Here is an 18,034-nt window from a genome sequence, read left to right on the forward strand (position 1 = left end):
GGCAAGCAGAAGGAAAGCATGGAGCTCTGGTAGTGACAGGTGAGGAGCCAGATGAGAGCCGACGGATCAGGATTAGTGGGCAGAGCAACATTACCACGGGTAATGTTGTAGTTGGTGTCTGCTGTGGACCAACTGTATTAGGAAGAAGCAACAGATGAAGCCTTCTTCTGATGAGTAGAAGCAGCTTCTCATTTGCAGGCCCTGGTCCTTGTGGCAGAGATTACCCAGCTGGACATCTGCCGGAGGGGCAGCACAGCAGGGCACAAGACACTCAGGAGGTTTCTGGAGGGCACCAAGAACCTCCCGAGCATTCAGAGAGGGTGTTAGGAAAGCCAAAGCCCATCTCGATCTCAATCTGGTAATTCCATCTGGACATGAAGGGCATCAAGAAAGGATTTAACAACGATGCCAGCAGCAAAAGGAAGGCTCAGGAAAATGTGGACCTGCTGCTAGATGGGGTGTGATGCCGGTGACAGAGAACACAGAGCGGGCCAAGGTACTCCACGCCTTCTTCCACTCTGCGTTTACTGGTAAGACCAACCTTCAGGAATCCCAGGCCCCCAAGACCAGAGGCAAGGAGCAAGGAAGACTTACCCTTGGTGCAGGAGTCTCAGCTTAGGGAACATTGAAACAAACTGCACATGCATAAGTCCTTGGGACCTGAGGGGATGCACTCATGAGTGCTGAGGAAGATGGCTGATGTCCTTGTAAGGTGACCTGAAATCATGTTTGAAAGGTCAAGGGGATTTGGTGAGGTTCCTGAGGACTGGAAGACAGCAAATGGAAACCTTATCTTGAAGCAGAGCAAGAAAGAGGATGCAGGGAGCTGTCAGCCTGTCTCCCATTCTACCCCTATAGACAAGCTGAGCAAGTATGGACTGGCTAAGTGGAAAATGAGAGGGACTAAAAACTGACTGAGTCCCAGAGGGTTGTGTCCAGTGGCACAAAGTCCAGCTGGAGGATAATCACCAGTGGGGTAGCCCAAGGGTTGATACTGGGTCCCATTTTATTCACCCTTTCATTACAGTCCTGGATGATGGGACCAAGGGCATCCTGAGCAAGTTCGTGGATGATCTAAACTTGGGAGGAGTGGCTGATACACCGGCTGGTTGCACTGCTGCTCAGAAGGACCTGGGCAGGCTGGAGAACTGGGCAGAGAGGAACCTCATGAAGTTCAACAAAGGGAAACACAGAGTCCTGCCCCTGGGCAGGAAGGACCCCATGGACCAGGACAGGCTGGGGGATGGCTGGCTGGAAAGCAGGTTTCTAGAGAAGCTGACCACGAGCCAGCAGTGTGGCTGTGTGGCAAAGCAGGCCGACAGCCTCCTGGGCCGCATTCAGGAGAGGTTTGCCAGCAGGTCAAGAGAGGTGATCCTGCCCCTCTAGTCAGCGCTGGTGAGGCCACATCTGGAGTGCTACGTCCAGTGCTGGGCTGCCCTGTACAAGAGAGACATCGACTTACTGGACCAAGTCCAGCAAAGGGCCACAAAGATGATGAAGGCACACAAGCATCCTTCAGGAGGAGAGGCTGAGAGAGCTGGGACTTTTTAGCCTGGAGAAGGGAAGGCTCATGGGGATCTTATCAATGTGTATCAACACCTGATGGGAGAGAATGAAGAAGAGGGAGCCAGACTTTTCTCCGTGGTGCCCAGTGACAGACAATGGGTAGAAACGGAAGCACAGGAGCTTCCATCTCAACACAAGAAAACACTTTTCTCCTGTGAGGGGGGTGGATCACTGGAACAGATTGTCCAGAGAGGTTGTCAAGCCTCTGTCCATGGAGATATTCCAAACCCAGCTGCACCGTGTATTGGGCAACCCCAGGAGGTGCCCTAGTCTAGACCAGACTAGGCAATCTACACAGATACCATGAAGAAGAGTCAGAAGGAACCAATGGAGGTCTCTAGTGCCACAATCTGCTCTGAGTAGGGAGAGCTTGTCCCTTAGATCAGGCTGGTCAGTGTTTTCTCCCCTTGAGTTTTGAAAATCTCTGGGCCCCAGACCCAACACTAAGCAACTATAAAGGTGTGGGCTTTTTTCCTTAAACCTCATTTGAAAATCCCCCTCTTGCTTCTTGTCGTCGTTGTGTCTTGCCCTCCTCTTTCCCTCCTGACTGCTAGACAGATCCTGATGCCTACTCTGACCAAGGACAATCACAACCTTCTCTCCAAGTGTGGCAACACCAGGATCCCCTGCGACTGCACCGCCAGGCGTTGGTGGACAGGTCCAAGGAGAGAGACACCCTGGGGATCCCTGCATGGGCTCAGAGGAGGGCATGTGGAGACACCCAGCACCTAACAGAGAGGGAATGTGGCAGTGCCTGTGGGCTGACACTGAGAGAGAGCTGGGGGCAGCATGGGGGAGCAGAGAAGACCTCCAGCAGCTCCTCTGCGTACCTGCTCAGGGAGTAATGCACTTGGTGGTGCTTCTGAGAGAGGATGGTGGCATGGGAGGGGAGGTACTAAGAGCTGTGGTGCAGGGCACCGGGGCTCAGAACTAGGTCTGGGCTTCCCAGCAGGCAGTGCCAGTGGCTACAGCCGCCAAAGAGCCCTGACCATGGAGAAAGCAGCAGCGCATCTCCTCCCAGCTGTGGAGAGCTGCTCTGGCTGCAGAGAGGCTACCGGGAGTGCTGCGGTCAATCCTGGCTGCCCTGCATCTCCCCACCCAGCCTGTCTCTTGGGTCCCCGGAGCAATTGAACTGACTGGGGTGACAGCCCTGCCTGGGTAGGGACTGAGGGGAACTCTGGGCTGAGTCATGCTTCCTTCAGAGCAAGCCCTGACGCAGGGTCCCAGCCTCCCTTTCGATGCCACCCTTGAGGAGGGGTGATGGCACGACGGGATGCGCAGTCGTGAGCACCAGTCCTTCTTCATCCACTTCCCAGGCCTGGTGGAGCTCCCGGACAGCAAGGACTTCTGGCTCTGCACCATGACCATGCTTTAGGGGACCCACACCCTGGGCATTGTCTTGGATTAGGTGAACGCTGCTGTTTTTGTCTCTGAGGCAATTTCCATCCCAGGTCATCTCTGTTCTGAGCTCTTCCTAACCATCCTCCCATCTGCCTGGCTGTTCCTCGCCCCCTCCTCACCACCCCCGCAGGGTCCCAAGCTGGTGATGCTGCTCTGCAGGGTGATTTGGCTGTGGTGCCTGGGGTCACAGGGCGACTCCGCACTGGCCTTGCTGCTCAGGGTGTGGGGCAGCTCCAGCTGGATGGGGATGACTGCTGCTCATCTCCCCACTGCACTGGGGAGATCCCGTTTTATTACAGAGAGGCTATGGGGCAGTCAGCTCCACCCCGGTGTTAGACACACTCTTACCCAGGCTCCAGGTGAGACAGAGCAGGTTCATGCCTCTGGAGAAGCGAGACAAATCCAAACATTTCTCTAGGAACACAATAACCACAAGTAACAATAATAGGAAAGGTAATGATAATGGTATTGGTAACAATAATGATAATACACCAAAGCACCAGGTTTGGATGGGATATCCTGGGAGTTGTTTGCAGAGAGAGATGGAGAGTTGATCACTATTGCAGAAACTTTCATGTAATCCTAATTCCACCCTTGAGCTCCTGGTTCCTCATGCTGTAGATGAGGGGGTCACTGCTGGAGGCACCACTGAGTACAGAGCCGCCATCACCAGACCCAGGGGTGGGGAGGAGATGGAGGACGCCTTCAGGTGCTGATAAAGAGGGAGACCACGGCCAGGGGAGGAGGCACGCGGAAAAGGCTTTGTGCTGTCCCTGCTCCCAGGGGATCCTCAGCACAGTCGTGCACATTTTCCCACGAGACCCAGGAGGGTCCCGCAGCAGTTTTTTGGAGAAGGGTTGTGCAGCCTGGAAGCACAGGGAGGCAGGAAAGTTCTCACGTCAGGCGCAGACACTGAAGCTCTGACACCGCAGTGACCCGTTCTCTGACAGCGGTTCAAAGGAGCATTTTTACCTCACCACGAGCCTTCCTTGTGCTCATTTGGGTCACGGCCCTGGAACACGCCAGGAGCACAGGCACCACCGCCACCGGAGGGCAGACACGCGCCATGCCCCGCCCACCAGCTGCCAGCAGAAGTCCCGCCCCTTCCCAGCTGCCTCAGGGGCCATTTGCCCCAGAAGGCACTCCCCTCTACGGGTCACGTGCTTGGTTGTGATTGGCTGGAAGGAGCAGCCACCCCTTCTGGTTGACCCGGAAGTACATCTGACCCAGAAGGCTCTTTCCCTGCATACACCAGGGCTGCCATTTTGTTTTGGCCACCATTTTGTTTAGGCTGCCATTTGGGGCGTGGTGGTGCCATTTTATGACGTGGTGCCACCATTTGACGACAGTGAGCTGCCATGATCTTAAACATCACACTGCTCTGTGGTTGGCTGACAGCAATTGCTTGAGAGCATCAAACCCACGTCTTCTCAGGAAATCCTGTGATTGGCTGGCAAGAGGAGCCTCCCCTCCCTCTGTGCCCAGAAGCAGTCAGCAAGCGAAGCCCCCTGTCATTACATACAGGGAGGCCGCCACTTGTGACAGCCTCATTCCCCACAGGTTCTCATTCCCCACGTGATCTCATACTGCCCTCTGGTTGGCTGGCAGCCATTTCTTTGACACTGTCAGACCCATGTGTTCCCATGCATCCCTTTGATTGGCTGCCTGCCTCCTTTGGACAAGGACGTGCTCAGATAGAAAAATATGTACATTTATATACAATATAAACATTTTTATAAATATATCTAAAACTGAGTGTTCAAATAAGTATATACTATATTTTTATTTATTTATGATTAGAGACAGTATTTTAAATACATACACTTCTATACACATATATATGTGTATGCATTTATATATAGATATATGTTAACATTTATAAAGGCAGAGAAATTGAGTCTATATAGCAATTGCAACATAGGTATCAAATGGATAAAACCTTCTTTAATAAGAGCTACTGGAAGGAATAATCAGAGTTTAAATGTGAATAGAAAACAAAGTACAAGGGTGGGTCGAGGTCCCCCACTTTACCAGGCTGCAGAAGCAGCCCAGACATGGGCTGGGGTGGGGGGAACTTCAGGAGCATGGTGAGGACACAGCCAAGCTGGAACATGCCCGAGGGCTATGGCCCCCTCCCAGGAGGCCACCAAGGGGCCCTTGGCCCAAATCCTGTCAGCATACAAAGAAGAGCCCAGTCCTGTGAACCAGCCTAGGAGGCTCCCGCATCCCAGCCCAGCCCAGCAGGATGGCCATGCAGGGTGAACTGGGGAAGACTCTCAGATTTTCCTTGTGCTGCAAGACACAGGCAATGCTGTCTGCGAACATGAAAAACCAGGACGAAATGCCAACTTCAGAAGAATATGTGCATGGGGACCATATGGAAAAGACTCACAGAGGATCTGAGAAAAGACCATGCGAGTGAGAGGAACTAGCCAATGAGCCCATGAACAGCAAACTGGATTTTGAGGTGCCAAAGAGAGGGGAAGGGTGCTGGTGGGGAACTCCCTTTCCCCAGGGTTGTGGGGGATCTGACAGCTACCTGTAAGACCAGTGGGGGGTGTGGGCTGGTGATACATGTGTTTCCTTGTCCTGAGGTTGATAATCTGACTGAATGCTTCAAAAAGCCTTGGCTGACTGAGTGAGGGGAGAAGTCAGGAGTGCGCTGGGACTTGTCCAGGTCCACCTGAGCCAGACCAGGCAAACCCAGTATGCTGTGTCTATGTCCTGTCAAAGGATGGGGAAGGGAGTGGTGGTGGTGGATGGAAATGTGTTGAATACTGTAGGAGCTGAGCAGGATGCACACGGTATGGAATAAGGGGTGCAGATTGTACTGGGTCCAGCTGGGATGAAGTTAATTTTCTTCTTAGCAGCCCCTATGGTGCTGTGCTTTGCCTTGGTGGCCAAAACAGCTTTGACAGCAAGCCGACATTGTAGCTACTGCTGAGCAGTGCGTGCACAGCATCAAGGCCTTCTCTGTTTCTCGCTCTGCCCCGACAGCGAGGAGGCTGGCTGTGGCAAGAGGCTGGGAGGGGACAAAGCCAGGATAGCTGACCCCAACTGACCAAATCGATATTACACGCCATACGATGTCATGGTCAGCAATAAAACTGGGGAGGAGGGTGTGTTCTCCAAAGTGTCCTTTGCTCAGAGACTGTCCGGGCATCGATCTCCTGCTGTGAGTGCTTACTCCTCCACTTATTAAACTGTCTTTATCTCGACCCATGAGATGTGTTTTCTAGCTTTTGCCCTTCCCGCTCCCTCCTCCATCCCGCTGATGGGGAGTGAGCAAGTGACAGGGTGGGGGCTGCCACATGAGGTCACCCCGCCATGTCAGCACATAGCAAATAGGTTGGTATGTGCTTGAGTAGATGATAGGCTGAGAGCTGGCACATGGCTTGTGTAAGTGGTTGTGAGATTACTGATGCCTGAGTAGCTGATAGGCCAAAAGCATGCACGTGGCTTGTGCCGGAGCTTGTGAGGTCACTTGTGCCTTTGTATCTCATAGGCGAGTGGATAGCAAGTAGGTGGATATGTGGTGGTCAGGTCACCGGTGCCTGAGTAGCTGATAGGCAAGAGGGAGACACATGGCTTGGGTATGTACTTGTGATGTCACTCTTGGCTGAATAGCTGATAGGTCAGGGCCAGGTGCATGGCCCTGACAGGTGCTTGTGAGGTCGCTGGAGGCTGAGTACCTCAACAGCAAGTACATGGCAAATGGGTGTAGATGTTCTTGTGAGGTCACGGGTGCCTGAGTAGCTGATAGGGCAGGAGCAGGCATCTGGCACTGTACTGGTTTTGGCTGGGGTAGAATTACCTTTCTATTTAGTGAAATAGTGAGCGACTGTGTGGGACTTAGCTGCTAGCCGAGATTAAACAACAACAGGTATGTGTACGTTGTTTTGAGGTCACTGCTGCCTGAGTAGCTGATAGGGCAGGTGGTTCTGAGGTCATTGGTGCCCAAATAGCCCATAGGCCTGGAGCAGGCCAACATCAGAGGTAGATGCTGTGACATCATCTGTGGCTGAGTAGCAGATAGGCCAGGGGCTGTGTATGAGCTTGCGATGTCACTGGTGCCTGAGTAGCTGATAGGTCAGGAGCTGGCACATAGCTCATGTAGGTGCTTCTGATGTCACCAAAATAATATTTAGACCATGCCCTAATACGACTTTTTGAAAGAACTATCATCAGCAGAAGTCCTTACACTGCACACACATGTGACAGTGTAACTCATGCACACGCAGCATTGGCAGTAGGAGGGTGTGAGGTCACCGTCAGTATAACCCATGAGCACACAGAGGTGGCAGTAGGAGGGTGGCAGTGGTCACATCACCAATGGCACCCCATGGCTGTGGGGCTCGGTGCAGAGCAGCCGTGTGCTGTCCCAAGGGCATCACGGGGGACAGGAGCTGCCCATCCCCGTGTCTGCGAGGCCGAAGGAGCAGCCCCTGCAGCCCTGGCTGGAGCAGTCGGGGTGGGGGTGGCTCGGGGGCACCGCAGGGATGTGCCTGGGCACGGTGCCAGGAGGAAACCACAGACTTCCTGCCCGGGCGCTGCGCGGGGAGCGCGGGGAGCGCTGCGAGGCCACGGGGGCTGTGGTTTGTGCACCTGCAGGCTGGAGCTCCTGATCCGCCTGCGGGGAATAACGGCCCCTTGGTGACAGGCTAAGAGTCAGGGACATGTCTGAGCCTCTGGGCCGTGGATCTGCTGCCAGGGCAGGGACATGACGGACCTTCCAAGGGGCTCTCCAGGGAAGGATGGGTGAGCCAGCACTCCTGGGATGGGGCTCTGGCCTGGGCTAAGGCCCTTTCCCAGCTGCTGCTCCCAGCACAGCGGGGTCTGTAGCAGGGTCAGGGGCTCCTTCCTTCCCTTCCTGACACAGCCTCCGGTGCAGTCCCAGCCCTGTGGTTCCCATGGCACGGGCATGGCTGGACACTCTCACCTTGGGCTCTTGGATGTGCCTGGCATAGGAGATGCGCAGTGCTCCTGGTCAACACAGCAGGGCTCAAGGGGTGAAAAACCCATTTCCCCCCGCCCACAACCAGCCCTGTCCTGTGACAGCCCCCCACCACAGTGACGTGACACCTGCAGCAGAGCCGTCTCTCATATATGGTCATGAATGGCACTGGAGAAGTTCATTGGAGGGCTGGGCTGCGTCGGAGGGGAGATAGCTCCCGATAATGTCTAAAAAGGTCCTGCTGTTTTGATTGGCTTGTCCTGTAGCTGGGCTGGGATCTGCAGAGATATATTGCCCTCCCGTTATCACTGTCCCCATGAGTCCCCAAGAGCTGTGGCAGGGAGTGTGGCGCGGCAGGGATGTGCTGGCAGGGCAGGAGGCTCCGGATGGGCACAGAGGGACTCCTGTCCCCTCAGATGCTGTGGCTGCTCCTCTGGGTACAGCTGTGCAGAGGTAAGTGCCAGTTCCATTGTCCCACAGCCCAGGGCCAGCGGGTACCCGCATGGTCATCGGGATCTGTCTGGGAATAGGGTTGCTTTGCAGGTGCTACTGAGATGAGGGTCAGAAGGTGCTCAAGTCCCTGGACCCTGTGCCTGCCTGTCTGGGTGGGAGAGTACCTCCTTTTCCAGGGCTCCGGTGTTGAAGGCAGCCTGTGCCTGGCTGGATTCGTAGACAGCCTGTCCTGGGGTACCCTTTTGGGACCGCCTGTTGCCCAGCACTGTGCCTCTGGAGCCGGTGGTGGCCTAGCTGGTGACGGCAGCACCCAGAGATGCCCAGGGCACTGCCAGCCTCTGGGGTACCCCGGAGGGTTTGTGTGCTGCTGACTGCCCCCTTGTTCCAGGGGAGCCCTGACCCCATGAGGGCAGTTTGTGCCCCGCGGAGAGAAGGGGACGGGGGCATCTGCGTAGAGAGACATCCTTCCTGGGGGGCCCGGCCCAGTGCAGTGGCCCTGACACCAGGGGCAAGGAGGGGATGTGGGTGGGGGCATCATCGGAATCGTCTTGGTGGGAACACAGAAAGCCCTGGGGGTGGGGGTGGGTACGGATGGTGCTGGGGCTGGCGGTTTGCATGGGAAGCTGCAGGCCTGGGTACACGGGGCTGTCGAGGGGGTGCTGGGCTGGGGAAGAGAGGGTGCGCTGTGCAGGGCTGGGCACAGTGTGCAGGTGTGTGTGGGCAGGGGGCAGGTGGCTGCTGGGGTGGGAAAAGGTGCCTTGTGTGGTGGGATGGCGAATGACCCAGCAGGGCCAGAACTGCACACAAGCAGCCTTGCGCAGCCCATGGGGATAGAAGGGACCCCCACACTGCCCTGGGGACAGCCTCGAGGGGAGAGGGCTCCCACCCTGGCACCTCTGACATGGCCTGGGCAGGGGCTTCCTCCAGACCCACAGTGCTGGGGCTTGGTGCTGTGCCTGACTGGTCCCATGTTTGTGTTTGAAGGTGCTGCGGAGGTGAGGCTGGTGAATGGTGGCAGGCGCTGTGCTGGGAGAGTGGAGGTGAAACACGAGGGCCAGTGGGGGACCGTCTGTGGTTTCTACTGGAGCATGAACGATGCAGCAGTGGTTTGCAAGCAGCTGGACTGTGGGTCTGCTGTTGGAGCTCCTCAGTATGGACACTTTGGGCCAGGATCTGGCCCCATTTGGATGGATGCTGTTGGCTGTAATGGCACCGAATCTGTCCTCTCTGACTGCCCACACGGCGGATGGGGTGAAAATAACTGTGGTCATAATTTGGACGCTGGAGTGATATGTTCAGGTAACAGAACAGCCTGTTCCTCCGCTTTGGGAATGTGACTGGGAAAGGGACCTTGGGTGTGCCCTCAGGGAGCAACAAGTGGGCACCGGATCACTGCCCAATGTGATCAGTCGCACTGCTGAACTGGGACTGTCATTGCTGGTGTTCCCAGTCCCTGGGAAAAGCCCAGAGGGAGCCAACCACAGGACGAACTGACCCTGCCACAGTGTCTCAGCCCCTCTTCAGTCAATGTCTTGGGCTGCAGGTGAATCCTCCATCCCTGCCCCGGGTTTTCCACTGATCTCCACTGGTCTCCACCCATTCTGCCAGTTCCCAGCCAACAGTGCTGAGGGTGCCTGTGCTGGAGAAACCAGGGGGGACTTGCTTGGCACTCCACACCTTGGAGGAACGGCATGAGATGGCTGGTCCCCCAGGTCATTCCCCTTGACAGGCACGAGTACCTCAACTGAATCAAAAGGGCTTTTTGGAGAGCATGAGTGCTGGGCCCTGGGAGAGGAGCAGGGTGGCACACAGCCCTTCGCTGCCTGTCCCCGGGGCTCGGCTGTGTGGTCCAGCACTGCAAGGCTTAGGAGCTGGGCAGCTGCCTGACTCTGGCTGCTCCCTTCTGCATCACTGCATGCACAGGCTCGTACTGGGAGGTCCCTGGGGCTGTGACAGCCCCACAGGGGCACGGCCCCATGCAGGCAGCGCTGACCTGCTGCCCAGCCTCGCCTGCCTGCCCATGGTTCCCCACACTGCCCCATGAAACAGAGGCTTTGGCATCATTTACTGACTCTCATCTGTGCCTGCTGTTACCCTCTGAGCCAGCATGAGCCCAGGGGGGCATGCGGGTCTCCTGTCCCTCTGCCTGGCTGTTGGCCTGGGACCTGTGCACCTCTGGGCAGAGCACTGTGTGCCTGGCTGAGGACACCCCCTCCAAGCAGGCATCGGAGGGGTCTGGGCAGGCAGCAGCCATGGTAACAGCCGCACCATTGCTGTGCTCTGTGACATCTGCCCCTCACAGGAACCTCCCAATGCCCCAGAACACCCCTGGGAGAGGGGTGCATTTCTGGCTGCATCAAGGTGGTGGTCCTGCCTGATCCCAAGCTCTGGAGGGGCTGAACAGGCTGAAGCAGTCATTATCATGTGGGCCAGTTCTCCCAGACCCAAACTGCTCACACCGCTGCAGTGCTGGGGGGACCATGCCGGGCAGCACAGGGTGCCTTGTGCAGCAGCAGGTTGTCTGAGCGGTGCCTGGTGCTGTGACAGACACGTACCCTCTAGAGCCGTGATGGTGTAGAGAAGGGGTGCAGGGGGGCCTGGATGTGTTTGTGTCACCAACACTCCCCCAACAGCTTCCCCTGGGATATGCAATGGGCCATTTGGTCATGGCTTGCTTGGAGGTGATGTAGGATGTGGCCATGTATCTGTCAGAGGGCTCTGGGAACTCCCAGTTATTTTGTTTTTTTCCAGGATTTGTCCGGCTGGTGGAAGGGAAGAGCCGCTGCTCAGGACGGGTGGAGATCCATGACGGGGACCAGTGGAAACCTGTCTGTGACTCCCACTTTGGTCCCAAAGCTGCTGACGTGGTCTGCAGGGAGTTGCAGTGCGGCGTGGCCCTGCCTGTGGCTGGGGCAGCTCACTTTGGAGATGGGATGAGTCCCATGTGGCATGGAGAGCTGCAGTGTGTGGGGAATGAATCCCTCCTCGTCTCCTGCCCCAGGGGTTCTCCCAGGGACCAGCCCTGCACCCACACGAACAGCGCTGTTGTCACCTGCACACGTAAGGACTCAGGGTGGGGTGCTGAGCTCTGGGGTGAGCTCCAGCCTGAGGGGGGGCAGGTTGTGCCTGTGGAGACAAGGGACCTGGGGTGTCTGTTCCCATGGGCTGGCAGAGAGGTGACCTTCCTGGGGGATCCTAGACAAGGGCAAGGCTGGGCTGATGCCCAAGGACAAGGAGGGGGCGTGGGTTGGGAGGGCTCACTGGGATCATCATATTGCACCAGAGGGGACACGGAAAGGACTGTGGGTAGAGGATGAGCTGGGAGATGCCCAGGGCAGGCTGTGGTGCAGGGGATCTCGGGGCCCTGGGGAGAAGCAGCAGTGTGTGCTTGGCGGAGCCCTGGTGAGGGCAGGTCTCTTCTCAGGGTGCTGTCTGGGGAGGGGTGGGTGCCCTGGGTGGGTGTGGGCTGAGGGCAGGTTGCAAGGGGCCGTTGTGGTGGAAGGAGGTGCCAAAGTGTGTGGGGCCACAAATGACCCAGCAGGACTGGAGCTGGGCATCCCCAGCCTTACACAGCCCATGGGATTAGAAGGGGCTCCTGCAGTGCCCCGGGGACAGCCTGGAGGGGAGTGGGCTCCCACCCTGGCACTTCTGACTCCACCCGGGCAGGGGTTCCCCCAAAGCCACAGTGCTGGGGCTCGGCGCTGTCCTGACTCATCCTATGTCAGTGTTTGAAGGTGCTGTGGAGGTGAGGCTGGTGGATGGAGGCAAACACTGTGCTGGGAGAGTGGAGGTGAAACAACAGGGCTAGTGGGGGACAGTGTGTAGTGATGACTGGGACATGAACGATGCAGCAGTGGTTTGTAAGCAGCTGGACTGTGGGTCTGCTGTTGGAGCTCCTCAGTATGGACACTTTGGGCCAGGATCTGGCCCCATTTGGATGGATGATGTTGACTGTAATGGCACTGAATCCGCCCTCTCTGACTGCCCACACGGAGGATGGGGTGAACATGACTGTGTTCGTGCTGAGGACGCTGGAGTGATGTGTTCAGGTAAGGGGACAGCCTACTCCTCACCTCTGGGGCTGGGATGGGGAAAGAGACCTGGCTGTGCCCTCAGGGAGCAACAAGTGGGCACCAGAGCATTGCCCAATGTGGGCAGTCACACTGCCGAGCTGGGACTGTCATTGTTGATGTCCCCACCCCCTCGGGAAAGCCCAGTGGGAACCTACCCAAGGATGCCCACACTCTGCCTGGCCCCTGAGCTGGCCCCGATGAATCCCCCACCCTGCCCTGCATTGTCTGTTGATTCCCATCTTTCTCCTCATATTCACCCAGGACCTGCCTGGCAGTGCCAGGGGCCACGTCCCCCCAAGCCAGGGGCACCAAGAGTGACTCATGTGGCCACCCACGGTACTGGGGAAGGGCATGGGATGGTAGCTGCTTTGGGGTTGTGCTCCCTGGCAGGCACAAGTCCCTTGGCTGAAGCAAAGGGGTTGCTCGGAGAGGAGGAGCGCTTGGCCTGGTCTGTGGAGCAGGGTGGCATGTGGCACCTCATTCCTCTCCCAGGGTCACCCCATGAGAGCCTGCCCGTGGGGACACAGTCCCATCCAGGAGTGCTGACCTGCTGCCCAGCCTCTTATGTCTGTCCCAGCCCCTGCCTGCCTTGCACTTCTGGATTTGCCAGCATTGACTGGCTCTCCTCTGTGCCTGCCCTTGCACTGGGAGCTTGCGTAAGCCCAGGGCTGCTCTTCTGTCCACTCTCCTGCCCTCTGCCCGGCTGTTGGCCAGGGACATGAGCATCCAGCAGTGCACTCTGGCCAGGACTGAGGACCTTTTTCCCCAGCAGGCGCCAGAGCAGGGGTCTGGCACAGACACCGACCGCAGGTTCAGCCTCACTACACTTGTGCCCTGTGACATGTCCCATCTAACAGCAGTGCCTCAACAGCCCAAGACCGCCCCTGGCAACAGGCCATGTTTCTGGTGGCACCAAGAGGTTCCTCATGCCTGGCCCTGAGCCCTGCCTTGGGGCAGAGAGCGCTTCAGCAACCAACAGTGCCTGGGCTCATTTTCCTGGACCCCAAGTGCTCTGGGTGCTGCAGTGCCCAGGGACCAGTGCCGGGCAGCCCAAGGTCTGTGGGGCAGCAGCAGTTTGTCTGAGCAGTGCCTGTGGCAGTGGGTTTGGGAGGGAAGCAAGCCCACAAGGGCTGGGCTGATTTCTGAGGAGCGGCAGGCGGGCCCTGCTCTCTTTGTGCCATCAGCACCCTGTGAGAGCAGCTGGGGTGGTCATGGGGCTTTTTGCCTTTGGCCACCTTGGAGATGAGGTGGGACGTGGTCAGGGGAGTGCCAGGGGGCTGTGGGAACTCTCAGGGGTCTTTGGTTGCTGAGGGATCTGGCTGGCTGGTCAGAAGGAATAGCCCTTTCTAAGGACGTATAGCGACCCATGACGGGGACCCTTGGAAAACTGTGTCTCACACTTTGTTCCCAAAGGCATCAACATGGTCCGCAGGGTCTGCTGCGGGTCTGCAACAGACACGTACCCTCTAGTGCTGTGATGGTGTAGAGAAGAGGTGCAGGGGGCCTGGATGTGTTTGTGTCACCAACACTCCCCTAACAGCTTCCCCTGGGATGTGCAATGGGTCATTTGGTCACAGCCTGCTTGGAGGCGATGTGGGAACTGCCAGAGACCTCTCAGTTGTTTTATTTTTTCCAGGATTTGTCCGGCTGGTGGAAGGGAAGAGCCACTGCTCAGGACGTGTGGAGATCCATGACGAGGACCAGTGGAAAACTGTCTGTGACTCCCACTTTGGTCCCAAAGCTGCTGACGTGGTCTGCAGGGAGTTGCAGTGCGGCGTGGCCCTGCCTGTGGCTGGGGCAGCTCACTTTGGAGAAGGGATGAGTCCCATGTGGCATGGAGAGCTGCAGTGTGTGGGGAATGAATCCCTCCTTGTCTCCTGCCCCAGGGGTTCCCCCAGGGACCAGCCTTGCACCCATGCAAACAGCGCTGTTGTCACCTGCACACGTAAGGACTCAGGGTGGGGTGTTGAACACTTGAGTTGTGCCAGGGGTCGGGGAACAGAGCAACGACTGTGCTGGGCTGGGCGTGAGGACAGGAGGGGTGATGGGTTGTCTGCAGCATGAAAATAGTGCAAGAGAAGAAAGGCATGCTGTCCCTCTGGCCTCTGCGCCAGCTACTGAGGGTACAAGAGCACCAATCCACCCTCAGTCCTCCTTCTCTGTCCCCAGAGTACACAGGGTTCAGGCTGGTGAATGGCAGCACGGCGTGTGAGGGGAGGGTGGAAGTCCAGGTGCTGGGGACCTGGGGCACCCTCTGTGCCTCCCGCTGGGATCTCTCGGATGCCCACGTTCTCTGTCGTCAACTCAACTGCGGGTTTGCTGAGTCCGTTCCTGGAGGAGAACGTTTTGGGAGAGAGACTGGCCCTGTCTGGAGAGACTCATTCCACTGTGATGGGACTGAAGCCCACCTGGGACAGTGCCCAGTGATCACCCTGGGGGCCTCACCGTGCTCCCATGGGAACAACGCCGCTGTCATTTGCTCAGGTGAGTGCTGGGAAAATGCTGCATTAACTCCATTTGCCCTTTGTGTGCAACACGGCCACCCGAAGCAGGGGTCCCATGGCAGTACCAGGCTGAATTTCTCCCTGGAGAAACCCTTGCTTCCCCAGCAGCCTTCTGGAGGGCTTTGCCTGCTCAAACTGACTGCTGTGCTGTGGGAGAGGAGGAGACTGAACGGAGGCAGCCATCTGCCCCCAGGGCAGTGGCTTAGGCCCTGGTGCCACTGGCAGGCCTCGGCTCCTGTGTTTTTCTGCTGTGGGATGAGCCCGGGACAGGGCTGCAGGGCTCTGCTCCATCCCTCTAGCTGCAGACAACCCCATCCCATCCCCACAGAGAGCCCTGCAGAGCCTCCTCCCACCACTCAGGCAGGAGCTGCCTGGGTGCCCCCAGCAGCAGCAGACCTGGGTATGAGCTGCAGAGTGGGCCAGGGCTCTGTCCTTGCTTCTTGTCAGCACAAGGCTCAATCCTGTCCTATTTGGTCGGAGAATTCTGCCTTGCCCTCCTCCCTGAAGGGTGCCATGTTCCCCGGTGCCGCCGATGGCTGTGGCATCTCTGCTCTCCCCAGGCTCAGCCGGCTTTGCATCCCTGCGGCTGGTGGGTGGAGGGAGCCGGTGCAACGGGCGAGTGGAGATCTTCCAGCGTGGGACGTGAGGCAGAGTCCTGGATGACCAGTGGGACGTGCGGGAGGCCAACGTGGTGTGCCGGCAGCTGCAGTGTGGACAAGCAGAGACAGCCTACAACCCCCCGAAGCCTCAGAGAGGGACGGGCCCCGTGGGGCTGCGAGGGGTCCGGTGCGCAGGGCACGAGGCCAACCTGACCCAATGCAACACCTCCCTGCCCGAGAGTGCACTGGCAGCAGGGGTTGTGGAGGACGTGGGAGTCATTTGCTGGGGTGAGCGGCACTGCACAGGCCCCCCAGGTGATGGGGTGAGAGTGCAGCCAGCCCCTGACAGCAACTGGGGTTTCTCCCCACTGCAGGGAGCCGGCAGGTGCGGCTGGTGAATGGGGCTGGGCGCTGCGTGGGGAGAGTGGAGATCTACTACCAGGGCAGCTGGGGGACCGTCTGCGACGATGGCTGGGACCTGTCTGATGCTGCCGTCGTTTGCCACCAGCTGGGCTGTGGAGGGGCAGTGGAGGCGACTGGCTCTGCTCGGTTCAGGGAAGGCTCCGGGCAGATCTGGCTGGATGGCATGAACTGCTCCGGGGATGAAGCTGCTCTCTGGGACTGCCCTGCCAGGCCCTGGGGGCAGCACGACTGTGGGCACAAAGAGGACGCAGGAGTCATCTGCTCAGGTCTGTTGTGAGATCCTGGTTCCTGGGGAGGCCAGGATGTGGGGAGAGCCTGGCACGTCCAAAGCTGTCCCTGGCTGCCTCTGAACTCCTGCCTGAGCCCATGCTGCAGACACCCATGCACGGGCCACTGGGGGGCCCTGGAGAGCTCAGCTGTTCCCTAGTGTTAGCGGGAAGGGCAGGGATGTCAGTGCATCAGGGACTTCTCTCTGCCCCTGGGTGCAAGAGGGATGCGCTGGCCATGCCCCTGCCTGGCTGAGGGCCTGGGGGGTGCAGAGGCGTCCCCTCTCCCACAGCCCCAGACCAGCCTGTTCCCCTTGGTGCCTTTCCTTCCAGAGTTCGTGGCCCTGAGGCTGGAGAACAGCGACGGCTGCTCCGGGCTCCTGCAGGTTTTCTACAACGGGACGTGGGGGAGCATTTGCTCCAACTCGATGACTCTCGACACGGTGTCGCTGGCATGCAAGGAGCTGGGCTGCGGGGATGGAGGATCCCTGGAAACACGCCTGCCCTATGGCAGGCTGTCTGGCCCTGCGTGGCTGGATAATGTGCAGTGTGGGGAGAAAACCAGCTCCTTCTGGCAGTGTCCTTCCACTCCCTGGGACACGCAGTCATGTGAAGACCTGCGAGATGAGATCCACATCACCTGCAACGGTAACTCTGAGCCACTCGGGCACCAGTATCACCCCAGCTCCTGCTCCCCACTGGGCACAGCCAAAGGCAGAGAAAGGGTTTGGAGGGGCATTTCTTTCCATGTCAGACCTTACTCCTGCCGGTGGCACAAATGTGACCCCAGCAACACACGTCCAGCAGCAGTTGCCACCCAGGTTGCCAGCAGTGCCTGGGGAAGGCAGAGGCATCTCCAGGTGAGGTCTCAGAAGAGACCAGACAGGGTTCAGAAGAGTCTTCCCTCCATAGACACACGACTGCTGCTCTGTGAACCAGGGACCTTTAGGGGCTGAGCAGTCAGGGTCCCCCTAGACCTGCACGTGTCCCCTGACTGACTGGGATGCAGATGCTGCCATGACCAAGATGGTACAGGGAGGCACAAGCAGAGCTCAGCCTTGCTGTGTTCTGCACAATCCCAGCCCCCTTCACTACAGGGTTTCTTTCTTCAGAGCGACGCCCAGGAATGTCCCTGGCCCCGTTGGCCCCATGCCCCAACTCCACGAGCTGCACAGGTATTGAGCTGCTCCTCTGTGTACCCTTCTTGTCTGGCAGGGCTCTGCCTGCTGTCTGGGTGCCATGGGAGGTCTTTGCCTTCCCCAGACAGGGAGAAGATTCGTGCCGTGGGAGGCGAGGACGGGTGCTCGGGCAGAGTGGAGGTCTGGCACCGCGGCTCCTGGGGGATGGTGTGCGACGATTCCTGGGACATGCGGGATGCCGAGGTGGCGTGCAGGCAGCTGGGCTGTGGCCCTGCAGTGTCTGCCCTGAATGAGTCCGCATTTGGGATGGGGCAAGGCCCCATCTGGCTGGAGCAGGTGGAGTGCCGGGGGACGGAGCTGTCCCTGCAGCACTGCTGGGCCCGGCCCGGGGATGGCGGTGCTTGCCGGCATAAGGAAGACGCTGCTGTGCGCTGCTCAGGTGAGTGGCAGGGCTGGGACCTCTTGTTCAGGTGTTGGCAGGGAGCTAGAGAAGGCCTTTCGTCCACTTGGTCCTGGCATGGCCCCTGACCTCCCAAGAGCGAGACCATTCCTGCAGAGTGCAGGAGCCTGGTGCCAGGTGGGGAGCAGCCTCAGTGGAGCTGGGTGTCCTCAGGCCACTGCCTGTGGGGCCCTGCAGCCCCAGGGCTGTCCCCTGG

General features: G+C 58.2%; 1 protein-coding gene across 1 annotated transcript; it reads left to right on the plus strand.

Moving 5' to 3' along the window:
* Positions 1-463: 463 nt before the first annotated feature.
* Positions 464-16,250, plus strand: LOC309603987 (scavenger receptor cysteine-rich domain-containing protein SCART1-like; the record flags this gene model as incomplete). Its single annotated transcript, XM_082338854.1, has 3 exons — positions 464-530; positions 15,599-15,838; positions 15,925-16,250. 3 exons carry the CDS (start codon positions 464-466, stop codon positions 16,248-16,250), a joined length of 633 nt encoding a protein of 210 aa, XP_082194980.1.
* Positions 16,251-18,034: the final 1,784 nt, after the last annotated feature.

The sequence above is a fragment of the Platalea leucorodia genome (genome assembly GCF_965183815.1).
Source record: "Platalea leucorodia genome assembly, contig: HAP1_HAP1_SCAFFOLD_288, whole genome shotgun sequence".
Classification (NCBI taxonomy): Eukaryota; Metazoa; Chordata; class Aves; order Pelecaniformes; family Threskiornithidae; genus Platalea; species Platalea leucorodia.